The following is a 13,090-nucleotide window of genomic DNA, read 5'->3' as shown; positions in this document are numbered from 1 at the left end:
TAAAACAGTGATATTTCAGTGTTGATATGAGCCAAATTTAGTCCTTTCCAGCTCCTGATCTGCCCTGCATTATTATTCTTTTTGTTATGCATGATTACTTTCCACCAGAGACTAATTCTTTGTCCATATAAAGATATGGACAAAGAATTAGTCTTTGGTGGAGAGTAATTGGCAGGGGTGGGCTGCTATGAGTTCGCCCTGACTTGGGTGAACCGGTGGTTAATTTTATGGCCAGTTCAATGAACTGGCAAATCACACCCCTGGGTGGTCCTGCCCGCTCCACTCCTCTCCTCCCAGGATTCCCCATGTAGTCCATTTTGGATCCCAGGTAACTGCAGGGCCCTTGGGGAGGGTGAAAAATGGGCCTAATGGGGGCTCCGGAAGTCTGGAAAAGGCCCATTTTTGGCTTCCAGAGAGCCTCCAGAGCCCAGGGAGGCCATTTTCGCCCTGCCGGAGGCTCAGGCAAAGTCTCCAGAGCCTGAGGAGGGCAAAAACAGCCCCTGACCATGATGCAGGAGGTCGACTAGGCCACACCCACCATGGCCACACTCACCCAGCAACCAGGCAAAGAGCCAGTTGCTAAATTTTTTGAAGCCCACCCTGGTATTTGATATTCTCTGAACTTGGTTGTTTGCTTGCAGACATTTATTGACCAACTAAATAACATTATCAGAGCTAGTAAGTGTGGGGTTTGCTCCCTTTTGTATAGAGTAATTTGCCCTGCCAGGTTTGGTGGGGATTTGATTTTCTCTTTGATTGATTAGGATATTGATTTCTGCTTGTTTGTTTGTCTGGTGTTAATCCTTCCTCCTTCCTCCCTCTCTCCCTCCCAAGGTCTTCAATGGCATTCACATCTGGCTTGTATTTAGAAACCCAAATTGGTTGTTGTGGGGGCGGGGAGACACAAGACAAACAGTTCTTTAAAAAGGGTTCTTTTACTACCATGAGGTGCTTTACCAGCAATGTTTATTCCTGGATGACAAAGACCCAGACAATAGGAGACTCATTCTCATTTATTTGATTTGATTTGATTTGATTTGTCAATTGTTTACAAGATAAGTATAAGTGTATACATAGTTATGAATACATGAAATGGGTACATATAAGAAAAAATAAAAGAAAAATAAAAGACACAATAGGACAGGGACGGTAGGCACGTTGGTGCGCTTATGCACACCCCCTAGAGACCTCTTAGGAAAGGGGTGAGGTCAATAGTAGACAGTCTAAGGTTAAAGTTTTTGGGGTTTGGGGAAGAAACTACAGAGTCGGGTAGAGTGTTCCAGACATTGATCACTCTGTTGCTGAAGTCGTATTTCCTGCAATCAAGCTTGGTGCGGTTAACCTTGAGTTTGTATCTGTTGTGTGCTCTTGTGTTGTTATGGTTGAAGCTGAAGTATTCATTGACAGGACATTGCAATGTATGATTTTATATACCATGCTTAAATCAGACCGAAGACGGCGTAATTCAAGGTTTTCTAGTTCTAGAATTTCAAGTCTGGTGGCATAAGGTATTCTACAATGAGTAGAGTGGAGAACTCTTCTTGTGAAATATTTCTGGACTTTCTCAATTGTGCTAATATCAGATACGTAATGTGGGTTCCAGACTGATGAGCTGTATTCGAGTATTGGTCTAGCAAATGTTTTGTATGCTCTAGTTAGTAGTGTGATATTACCAGAGAAAAAGCTACGTAAGATTAGGTTAACAACTCTTAATGTCTTTTTGGCTATGTAGTTGCAGTGGGCTCTAGCACTTAGATCATTAGAGGTGAGTATTCCAAGGTCCTTTACAGAGCTTGGATCATCAACAAGATCTTGACTATTCAGCTTGTATTTTATTTTCTGATTTTTTTTGCCAATATGTAAGACAGAGCATTTATTTGTTGAGATTTGAAGTTGCCATTTGTTTGACCATTCTGATACACAGTCAAGATCTTTTTGAAGGGTAGCAGTATTGTCTGTGGTATTGAACAGCTTTACATCATCAGCGAAAAGAACGCAGTTGTTCTTTATATGATCACAGAGGTCATTTATGTAGAGTATGAAGAGAGTTGGTCCTAGAACACTGCCTTGGGGGACACCACTATTGACAGGTACAGAATTTGATAGGACGCTCCCAATTTTGACCATTTGTTGTCTGTTTGACAGGAATGCTTCTATCCAGTTATGCAGTTGTCCAGAGATACCATAGGATTTTATTTTTAGTAGTAGTTTGTCATGTACCACTGAATCAAAGGCTTTACAGAAGTCTATGTAGATTGCATCTATTGTTTTGCCCTGATCAAGTTGTGTAGTCCATATGTTTTTGCAGTGTAAGAGTTGCAGATTACAGGATAGTTTTTTTCTGAAACCGAATTGTTTATTGGAGAGTAGGTTGTTTGTCTCTAAGTGGAGGATGATGGATTGGTTAATAATTGATTCCATGACTTTACAGGTGACGCAGCATAAGGAGATTGGTCTGTAATTTTCAACTAGGCTAGGGTCTCCCTTTTTGAAGATGGGGATGACTGTGGCTTGTGACCATAGGTTAGGCAAGGAACTGGTCCTGAAAGGTTTTTCAAAGATTATGCTTAGAGGTTTGGCTATGGCAGTGGATAGCTTTTTTAAGAAATAGGCACATATTCCATCCGGTCGAATTCTGTGCAGAACTATTTGTAACTATAGCCTAGATCTCTAAAGATATTTTACCTGAACAGGACAACAGCTAGGATCTTTTTGGGTAGTGATGTAGAAAAAGCAGCTTTTTAAAAAAAACAAAAACAATTTCTTCTGAATTTATCTTATAGATGACACAACCCTGTTTAAGGCTGAAAGATATTTAAAGAAAATATAAAATAATAACAAATAACAGGAGACTAAATATTCTTAATGCAGTCTTTGTTCATAAATCGGGATTCCTGACTTTAAAAACCATAAAAAATGAGTTTTCTTTCAAATATCAACTGGATTGGTCAAAGCAATACAATAACTAAGAAAAAAATTGTTGTGCTCTATGAATAATGTGCTAACTGTGCTCTATAAAATGCTGGAGAAGAAAATGTTGGAATTATAATAATATAGGCTATTTTGCTTGTGACCCTTTTAGTGGAAATCTGTAAAAAATAGAGAATGTCAATACTATCTTAATTGTAGTTAATATATTTGTTTATAACATGATATCACTGAAACATAATAGAAACTGGTGTATTAAAGGAAGACTAGTGAATCACAGATCATATTTTTAGACCTGAAGGAGTGCTGTGCAGTTGCAAATAAGAGAACGGAAATAGAATAATAAACCAGTAAATCTGCTTCAAATAATAATCAAAACTTTTTATCTGAGGCATCACCATCAGTCTTGTAAAGCATAAAAAATTGCTCAGTTTCTCATTAAAACAGTATCTATATCTTTTTGTGTAGATTTACTTTTTGTAGTTTGGTTAGGATTAAAACCAAAATATAGAAATATTAGCATAAAATATTACCTTATCCATATGTTGTCCTATTCCGTGAACATGGATTCTAGCTAATTCTCATAAAGAATGTTATTATTTTTAGTATGTATCAATTTATGAGTTGATATTAGTAAAAAAAGGGGGGGAAAATATACTAATGAAAAATACAGCTGTTCTCAGGTCACTCCAAAGATTAATAGCACAGAACTATCAACCATGTAAATCTTCCTCAGGCATTTAGTTGGCAAATGCCATATTATAGAATATATAACAGAGTTATGCTAAAGATACAGATTCAAACTGCAAATACTCTCCTGCTGATTATGTTTTATGTGTTTAATTTAGTTTCAATGGTTTTGCATATACTTTGCTTTTTTATTTGCATTTTGTTTACTGTTTTCTGTCACTATTGTAATTGTGTGATTTGACCAGAGTCACGCATATAAGATGTGTGCAAATGGAACATATTAATGAATGAATAAATAGATAGATAATAAATATGATTCAGAGACTGTATGGACACATTCACAGCTGGTAAGGACACCGCAAACATAAATCATCCATAGAGGTACCCCACAAGCACAGAAAGGGTGTCTGATTGAATATACCATCAGTGCTAAGGGTGATTTTTCTCTAGTATTCATCTTGTTTCCATCACTGTATGTATCTGTTCATCATTATTCATTCTTCCTTGAACCTTTCCATCTAGGCAGAAAGAAGTTATTTCCGCCTCCAGAGATGATACAAAAACTTAGTGAAGAGAGGAGGAACCCTGTGTTGCTGGAGTGTAGGTAAGTCATTTCTGATTGCTTTTTCTTTTTGAAAATGCCCTTGCTCTGGTTCTAGTAGTTGGCCTGAGTTGCTTCCTTGCTCAATTTAGCAAAAGCTAAATTAAACCTGCAAATTCAATGAGCTGTCATCTCCAAGCAAGATGATAGAAGTTAAAAGTCTTGGCCTCATAGGAGTCTAGCAAATGCTGATAGCAGTTCATTTCAGCATAAGTTTTTTTCTCTATGCCATCCAGGCACCAGAGTGAACACTGAAAATCATTTGTCCTTTCCATCTATAGTTTATGTGCAGGTAATCCTCAACTTACAACAGTTTGTTTAATGACTGTTCAAAGTTACAGGAGCACTGGGAAAAAAAGGGATTTATAAGCATTTTTTCCACACTTACAATAGTTGCAGCATCCCCATGGTCACATGATCAAAATGCGACTGCTTGGCAATTGACTCACATTTATGATGATTACGGTGTCCCAGGGTCGTGTGATCATCTTTTGCAACCTTCTGACAAGCAAAGTCAAATAGGGGAAACTAGTCACTTAACCACCGTGTTATTCATTTAACAATTGTAGGGATTCACTTAATAAATGTGGCAAGAAAAGTGATAAAATGGGGCAAAACTCACTTAACAAATCTCTCACTTAGTAACATAAATTTGGGGCTCAATTGTGGTCCTAAGTTGAGGATTACTTCTATTGAAATCAAATGGCTATGCTCAGGATTAGAAATTCTGGGATGCCTTGTCTTCACAATGAAGTCTTCATTAGGGCAGCTAATGTTGAACCAGCATGTTAAAATCATGTTACTCCTAAAGTTAAAAAAAAAAGCATGGCATTTGTTAATGAAACATGGCCAAAACCACTAGCCAATGTGGTTTTTCATAGATGATCCTTGTCCTCTGACATCGGAGCTGCAAGGCGTATGTCATCTGCTTCAATTTGGTCTGTTTCACTGGAGATGCCACAGACTGGATGCATGCATGCTTTGGAATTGAAAGTGTGCTTGCTGTCTCGTTAATTCCCAGGTTCCCTAGAATGACAGATGACATGGCCAGGAGTGCACTGCTCAGTTTTGTCAATTCCAAATGTTGCTATGGCAACAGAGCTGCAGGCGAACTCCTCATACAGGAACTGAAGCCACAGACCTTCTACAGAGTAAGTATTTTGGGATAGATTACCAGGGAGGGAACACAGCTAGGTGAGGGAAATCAATAGCCTTGCAGAAGTGAGACTTTTGCAAGTATCAGAAACTAGAAAAAGGTGGTGTTTGTTCAGAAGTTTGATTAACTCCTGAAGCCCCCACATGGGTAAACAAAATGCTTTAATGACCTCAGTAACATTTTTTTCCCCAAAACCACATTGAAGATGGTCGATAGGGTGATCCATGAGTGAGTTAAAACAAGGTCTCAAAAGATCCAAAATGAAAAATATAATTCTTTTTCTCAAGTTAAGGATTCTAGAATTAACATTTGATGACAAGATGTGTTTCTCCCCAGTATCGACTGAAAACCTTTAATGAAACAAGAGTATGTGAATGGACATTTGAACCTTATACCAGTAAGTAAATGTTTAAAGAGTTACATTTAATTCCAGTTGAATTTTTATGAAGAGTTCTTGGCAGAAAAGTAATAAAATCTAACTTGTACATACTACTTGTAAACTATCATTTGTATCTAAACATACAAATCACCTCAGCACTCATAGTTTCCAAATACATATATGTGTGGCCACGATTCCCAAACCTATGCTGTCAGAGGAATAGGACCTGGAAGATGAGGAGGAAAAACTGGGAATGCCTTCCTCCCCAGGACCTTCCTCCCTGGTAATGCCTCAGGTTCCATCAGACAACAGAGAGGAACAGCCTGAGATTAATCAGGAGGAAGGCATGTTGGAGCAGCCCCGGATAGGGAGTAAAGAGTAAGAGTGTTGGCTCGACCCTAAGCAGCGTTGTAGGGAGAAACGTGAGCAGCAACGTAGGAGGCGTGGGAGGGTCAGAGAGTGAGCTGAGTCATTGAGCCACACCCTACAGGGGATAAAAGGGGGCGTGTTTTCTCCTTAAACTTTGTACGGGACAAAGTTTAACCTTACTTCAGATTTTCTTTGTGGACTGCCTTGTGATTTTCTGTGAGTAAAACTTTATTTGCCATCAGTTCGGACTTGGCAGGTAGGATGTGGTGGAATGCCAAGAATATTATCAGTTCCAAAGAATTAACTCTGTGAAGTCCGAGCCAGCTTGCCTGCCTGTGTTTGTGTGTGTGTGTACTCTTTCATATTTTCGGAAAGAGGAAAGGCGAGACAGAAGACATATTTCTGGAATTTTACATCAAATTTATCCAAATATGGTGTTTGAGACAAACCCTGAAAATCCTATCATGAACATCTTAGAGACAATATTCAATGATACAAGGAGATAATTCTCAGTGGCATGGAATTAGGAGAATGTATTGGTAAAACAGAAAGAAATCTCTAAATTTTCCATTAATAGATACCAAACAAATGGTAAACATTCAGTGGAATTGAAAAAAAAATATTTGAATCAAAGTTTTTTACTGTGTATCTAATAGATGTGAATCATTGTCATAAAATATTATAAGACTGTATAGAATATATATTGATTGTCCAGAAGCATGACACATCCATTCTAACACAGCACTCTAACACAGCATTCTAAGAAACCTCTAGTCTTGAGGTAGAAAGGCTTTTTTTCTACAAATCTCTCTCTCCTCCCTACATTCCTGCTTATTGATGGGAAAATTTCAACCCGTGGGAGATATTCTAAAAAATAATAATTATTCTTTTAATAGACCTTTCCCAATGGTTTCAATGATTCAAAGAGATACAATAGTGAGAACACAAACTTTTGATAGGTCAGATGAAAAGTGGAAGGGTAATTCACAATGGAAGTAAGGACAGGTAAGATTCTGAAGGCATGAGGGGAATCAGTCTGTGAGCAAGATTGATAGTCTCTAAATTTGATAATAAACAAACAAGCAAACAAATCCTTCTAGAAGATGAAATTTCAAAAACAAACCCAAAAGAAGACACGGGCAAACCTCTTCAATTTTATTGAGAAAAAAATGTTTGGCTCTAAATGTCTAAGGAGATTCTCAGAAATTGTTTAGCTGCACTATTTAGATGAATTTGGGGGCCAGTTGATGAAAACCTCCCAGGAGAGATGTTATCTTCTAATTCCTAGAGAACTAGACTATTTGTACAGTGTAAGGACTAAATTAATTTATGCACAAGAGAATGAGATAATAGATTTATTGAAAAAAGCGTTGGAAAAAATGGTCCCTTTTGTTTCAAAGAGATCAAGATTCAGAACAAATGATCAAGATAGATCAAGACAAGGGACAAAAGCTTTGGGCAACAATAATAATGTATGAGAATGGAGTGTATAGTTACAACATCCCATAACAAAAGACAAGGAACAATATCTTAGTTATGATTGTCAACAAACAGATGAAATCAAAGGAAAATTCACATTTAATCTAAGACTACTAAAGAGTAATAATAAACACACCTTAACAGAAGTTCAAAGAGAAAACTATTATGAATCTTTATATAGATGTATATATAAGACAGTAGAGAGAAAATATATTCAGGAAATGACTCCACTAGATGGAGAGATACGACAGGCAATAGATCAGCTGTCAAATAATAAAACACCATGAACAAGTGAAATACTTGTTTAATTGTTTAAAGTTGCAGGAAAGAAATGGACAACAACTGCTTCCAATAGTGATTTGTCAACAAAATGTGTTCTCTAGTGATTAAAAAGATTTGGAATGTATACCCATAGCAAATAAAGGAAATAGAAGAAAATGCTAAAATTATTAAACCATTTTCTTTATTCCACACACAAGTAGAGTGTAGCTTAAAATCTTTCAAGAAAAGTTAAACCTTATGTGGAGAAGAAAATGCAAATGAACAGGCAAATTTAAGAAATGGTAAAAGGATACATCTTCAGATAGCTACTATAAGGTGGAAAATGAAGTGAGAAAAAGAATATAGGACAATTTATCTTTGTATCTTTTCTTTTATGTATACAGAGAGCATTTGCACCAAGACAAATTCCTTGTGTGTCCAATCACACTTGGTCAATAAAAAAAATTCTATTGACTACAAGGCATTTGGTTATGTAGACAATCCAGAATGTAGTATACAGTAAATCTAATGGGTATGCAAGAACTATTCTTTACTTGCACAGGAGTTATTCTCAGAATTGGGTCTGGTGAAATGCATGTTTAGAATAGGAAAAACAATGAGATATAGGTGCATATTGACCTCATTGTATAATTTTGTAATGGAAGATTGGGAAACAGGACTCCTGATATAAAGATCAATTGAATATTTGAACACTTTTGAAACTGGCAGTGCTCATTAATTACATCTAAAGGGGCTGTTTCTCTGAATTCTGTACTGTGTGTTGAAAAATGAAGTGGTGGTTAGATTAGAAATCATGGGTGTCAAACTCAATTGCGTCACATGATGTATCATGATGTTTTTTGCCTTTGTGGAGCCAGGGTGTGCGTGGCCTGCATGTGACACATCCGGCCCATGGGCCACCACTTTGACAGGCCTAGATTAGATATTAGTCACAACTAACTCTTTTCACTTGGCTTGGCAAGTCGGAGAGCAGTATATCTTCCTTGAACAATAAACTTTGCAGAGAGATGAGGGAACATTTTTATCTTAGAATTTTAATCAATCAACGTTAATGCTCCATTACATTTCCCCTGTGCCTATAGTAGCAATCACTTTTAAAAAAAAATTATTCAATCCAGAAAAGCAATAGACAAAGCCAAAGTTACAGCAGCTCTATACCATAAAAAAAGGAGATATTGGCAGTTTTAGTAGTTAAAATGGCCTGTTTTGAGTACAAGGACAATTGAATTTCAAGTTCTTGGCCATTGTATGACTTTGGGTTGGTCACCTTTTCTTAACTCACTTTCTCATATAGTTGTGGTTGGTGCAAATAAAATAAGCCAAGAGCTTCATGCCCTTTGCCTTGAGTTCTCAGATGAAAGATTATATAAATGAATGCATGTATGTATCTTGTTCACATATATACCACACAACTCCAATCAGAAGGCAGGGAGTTGTTTAGGTAGCAGAAGAGCCAGCCAAATTAAAAAAATGCATCTAAATATTAAACATAATAAATTGTTTAAAATTAATATTTAACACAGTATAAACAATTTGTTTCTGCATATTATAGAAACATAGATCTGGAAGCAATCCTAGAGGTCATTTACTCCAGTTCCCTACAAATGTAGGGTCCACTAGAGCTTTTCTGACCAATAACCATCCTCCTCTGTTTGAAAATCCCTAGCAAAGACAAAGTTATTTGTTAAGTGGCAGCACTTTTGTGTTCTTTCAGATGCTGAGAATTGTCCTTGGACACTTTACACCTTGAGTCAACAACAACAACAAAAAGTTCTTAGCTACTTTAGGGGAGGAAAAACAGAGCCTTTCCATCAATTTGCTCTTGGCATAATACAAAAGAATCCTGAAAGTCTGAGATACAGACTTGCTTGAATTAATAATTTTGTTAAGGTCAAATGGGATAGTTTCTCCAGAAGAGTAAAAGCCTCCTACTAAAGAAATTGGGGTAACCTATGGTGAAAATAGATGAAGGTTTCCAAGGAGTGGATTGTGATCTAAACACTAGAGTTACTTCAAGGTGGGCAGGAAATCAATCAATGAATCAATAAATCAATCAAACAAACAAATAAAATTATGCATTACAAAGGTTTTAAACTTCCCTGATGGCTTTGTGATATGTTTTCATACATGGGACGACCTTTGTAACAGAGAAAAAAATAAACTTTCCTCCAGGATGAGAAATTCTTGCAATATCTGAAATGGTAAAAAAAATTGGGAAGTCTTAGAAAGAATGATCTTACTTAATGATATTCTCCTCCCCCATAAAAAAAAACCCAAGTAAAACAGAGGTGGTATTCAGCAGGTTCTGACCAGTTCTGGAGAACCAGTAGTGGAAATTGTTAAGTTTGGGCAATGAGAGGCTGAACCAGAGCATAGGTGCAACAAATACTTTATTATAGCAATAAAGGGCTGACTGTGCTTGCCAAGCCTGGAACTGGCTCGCAGCGATCAGCAACTGGTTGGACCCCGCAGCCTGCTTTTATAGCCGGCTGCTGGGGAGAACCAACCAATGAGCGAGGGGGAAAACCGCCCCCGCAATATGAACGGACCTGAGTGGGAACTCCTAGAGTTCCAGGGACATAACACCCCTTCCCCCCAGATGCGAACACGCATAGTCTTTGAGGTAGGCAGGAGGTTTATGCTGGCGCCCGGAACGGCGCAGACTCTGTCAGTTCAGAGTCTGTAGGGGTAGGCAGGATCGGTAGAGTGTCACTAACGCGCCCCTCGGTTCGGGTTGGCCCGGGACTCGTAGGGCTGGTCACTGGGGACGTGCTCCCGTTGACTGGTTCGGACTGGTCAGCCATCTGGACGCCGCTGTCCGTGTTCGGATTCCCTGGAATGGCTGCTGGTGTAAGCAGGTCACTGGGATTGATGCTGATGTGGGGTTGATGCTGAGGCCTCGCTCCGGTTTGTAATTCTGGGTCACCGCTGACGAGGGTGCTGTGACGCCTTCGCAGCTGGTCCAGGTCCATATTCGGCCGTCCTCCAGTCTGACTTGATATGACCTGGGTCCGGTGATGGCCACGATCTCGCCCGGGATCCACAGAGGGTCTCCAGCGAAGTTCCTCGTGAATACAGGTTCCTGTAAGATAAAATGTCTAACCCCCGATGTGGAAGCGAGGGGAGAGTCAGGGCAGTAATGTGGGTGAAGTCTGTCCAATACAGTCCTCAGGCGCCTGCCCATCAGGAGCTCAGCTGGGGACTTATTGGTGACTGAGCCCGGAGTTGAGTGCTGGCTCATCAGGAAGCGTGAGAGTTTGTGCTGCCAGTCATCCTTGCTGAACCTAGCTAGGGCTTCTTTAGTGGTCCTGACGGCTCTTTCAGCCAATCCGTTACTGGCAGGATGAAATGGGGCCGTGAAAATGTGGCGGATGCCCAGGTTGGCAGCGAAATGGCTGAACTCGGCTGATGCGAACTGTGGGCCATTGTCGGAAACAATGGAGTCAGGCAGCCCGTGTGTTACAAACAGGCGAGTTAATACCTTGGTAATTGCTAGGGTGGTGGTCGTGGATAGCTGTGCCACGTCAATCCATTTAGAGTAGGAGTCCACGACCACTAGGAACATTTTCCCATGCAATGGGCCGGCTAGGTCGATGTGAATTCTGGACCACGGAGCGCTGGCGCTTTCCCACTTAGTAGGGGTGGCAATAGGAGGAGCTGGACGGGATTCCTGGCAGGGGTTGCAGGAGCTTACCCATCTGATGATGTCCTCGTCGAGGACCGGCCACCATACGTAGCTGCGTGCTAACGCCTTCATTCTGACGATGCCAGGGTGCCCCTCGTGCAATGCCTCCAGAACTCGGGTACGCAGTGAGGTCAGGATGACCACTCGAGTGCCCCACAGCAGACAGCCCTGCAAACTGGATAATTCCTGCAGGCGGGTCTTGAAAGGTGTAAATTTGTTTTCAACATCACCGCCCGGCCACCCCCTCCTCACCCAGTCCAGTACCTGGGCGATTGTTTTGTCTGCCTTGGTTTTAGCAGCAATGTCAAGGGCAGTGATGGGGAGGTCCAATTGGGTGACCTCAAAAATAGCGTGGACTGGAGCAGGGTCTTCAGCTGGAGCCGGCAAGGGGCAGCGGCTGAGAGCGTCAGCGTGGGACAATGTTTTACCTGGGCGGTGTATGAGTCTATACGAGTATGCCGCTAGGAAAAGGGTCCATCTCGTCATTCTAGAAGAGAGGACTTGAGGGGTCTGTTTGTCCCCAGCTAGTAGACCCAGGAGAGGCTTGTGATCCATGACCAGCTCGAAAAAGTGGCCAAAGAGAAATTCGTGAAATTTCTTCACTGCTGCAACAGCTGCTAGAGCTTCCTTATCGATCTGGCTATAATTTCGCTCTGTTGCAGAGAGCGTCCTGGAGAAAAAAGCGATGGGAGCCTCGGAGCCATTGGGGAGCCTGTGGCTTAATACTGCCCCAATTCCAAAAGGGGATGCGTCTGCTACTAGCACTAATGGAAGGTTGGGGTCGAACTGAATAAGTACCGCCTCTGACGTGAGTAGTGATTTGACGGCGCGGAAAGCGGAGTCTTCTTTGTGACCCAAGTGCCAAGGTGATTTTTTATCCAACAGTCTGTGTAGGGGTTCTGCCACTGATGCTTTATGGGGCAGAAAGGACGCGTAAAAGTTCAATAGCCCCAGGAAGGCCTGCAGTTCAGTTTTGGAGGTTGGAGTGGGTGCCTCGTGAATTGCCTTAACCTTGGACTCCAGGGGGTGAATGCCTGAGGCGTCAATTTTATAACCCAGAAAGTCCACCTGTCTAGTGGCAATGGCACATTTTTCTTTTTTTAATTTGAGGCCATGCTGTCTGAACCTCTCTAATACTGCTCGAACTCTCTGGAAGAGTTGGGGTCTGTCCCTGGCCGAGACTAAGATGTCGTCGAAGTAGGGTACTACACCAGGGAGGCCCTGCAAAATCCGCTCCATGAGGGATTGAAAAATGCCTGGGGCAACACTTACGCCAAATTGGAGACGCTTGCACCGGAAAGCACCCCTGTGGGTGACAATGGTCTGGAGTTCCGCTGTTTGGCTGTCAACAGGGAACTGTTGATACGCTTGAGACATGTCCAATTTGGCAAAAATGCTGCCAGGTTCAAAAGTGTGTAATAAATGCTGAATGACGGGCACTGGGTAAGCGCTCACTTGTAGAAACTTATTGATTGTGGTCTTGTAGTCCGAGCAAATTCTCAGGCTAGCGTCTTTTTTGAG

At 40.6% G+C, this 13,090-nt stretch overlaps 1 protein-coding gene across 2 annotated transcripts in view; it reads left to right on the top strand.

Moving 5' to 3' along the window:
• The window catches only part of SSUH2 (ssu-2 homolog), a 62,741-nt gene that overhangs the window by 10,293 nt on the left and 39,358 nt on the right, over nucleotides 1–13,090 (top strand). For both annotated transcript variants that reach the window (XM_026721253.2, XM_026721259.2), the window contains 3 exons: nucleotides 4,141–4,222; nucleotides 5,241–5,370; nucleotides 5,712–5,772. In XM_026721253.2, coding sequence (XP_026577038.1) covers nucleotides 4,141–4,222; nucleotides 5,241–5,370; nucleotides 5,712–5,772 — 273 coding nt within the window. The remainder of the gene's footprint in view (nucleotides 1–4,140; nucleotides 4,223–5,240; nucleotides 5,371–5,711; nucleotides 5,773–13,090) is intronic.

Source organism: Pseudonaja textilis, chromosome 2, assembly GCF_049901715.1.
Source record: "Pseudonaja textilis isolate UNSWEBS1 chromosome 2, rPseTex1.2, whole genome shotgun sequence".
Taxonomy (NCBI): Eukaryota; Metazoa; Chordata; class Lepidosauria; order Squamata; family Elapidae; genus Pseudonaja; species Pseudonaja textilis.
The sequence above is the reverse complement of the archived record's forward strand: the minus strand, read 5'-3'. Positions and strand labels throughout refer to the sequence as shown.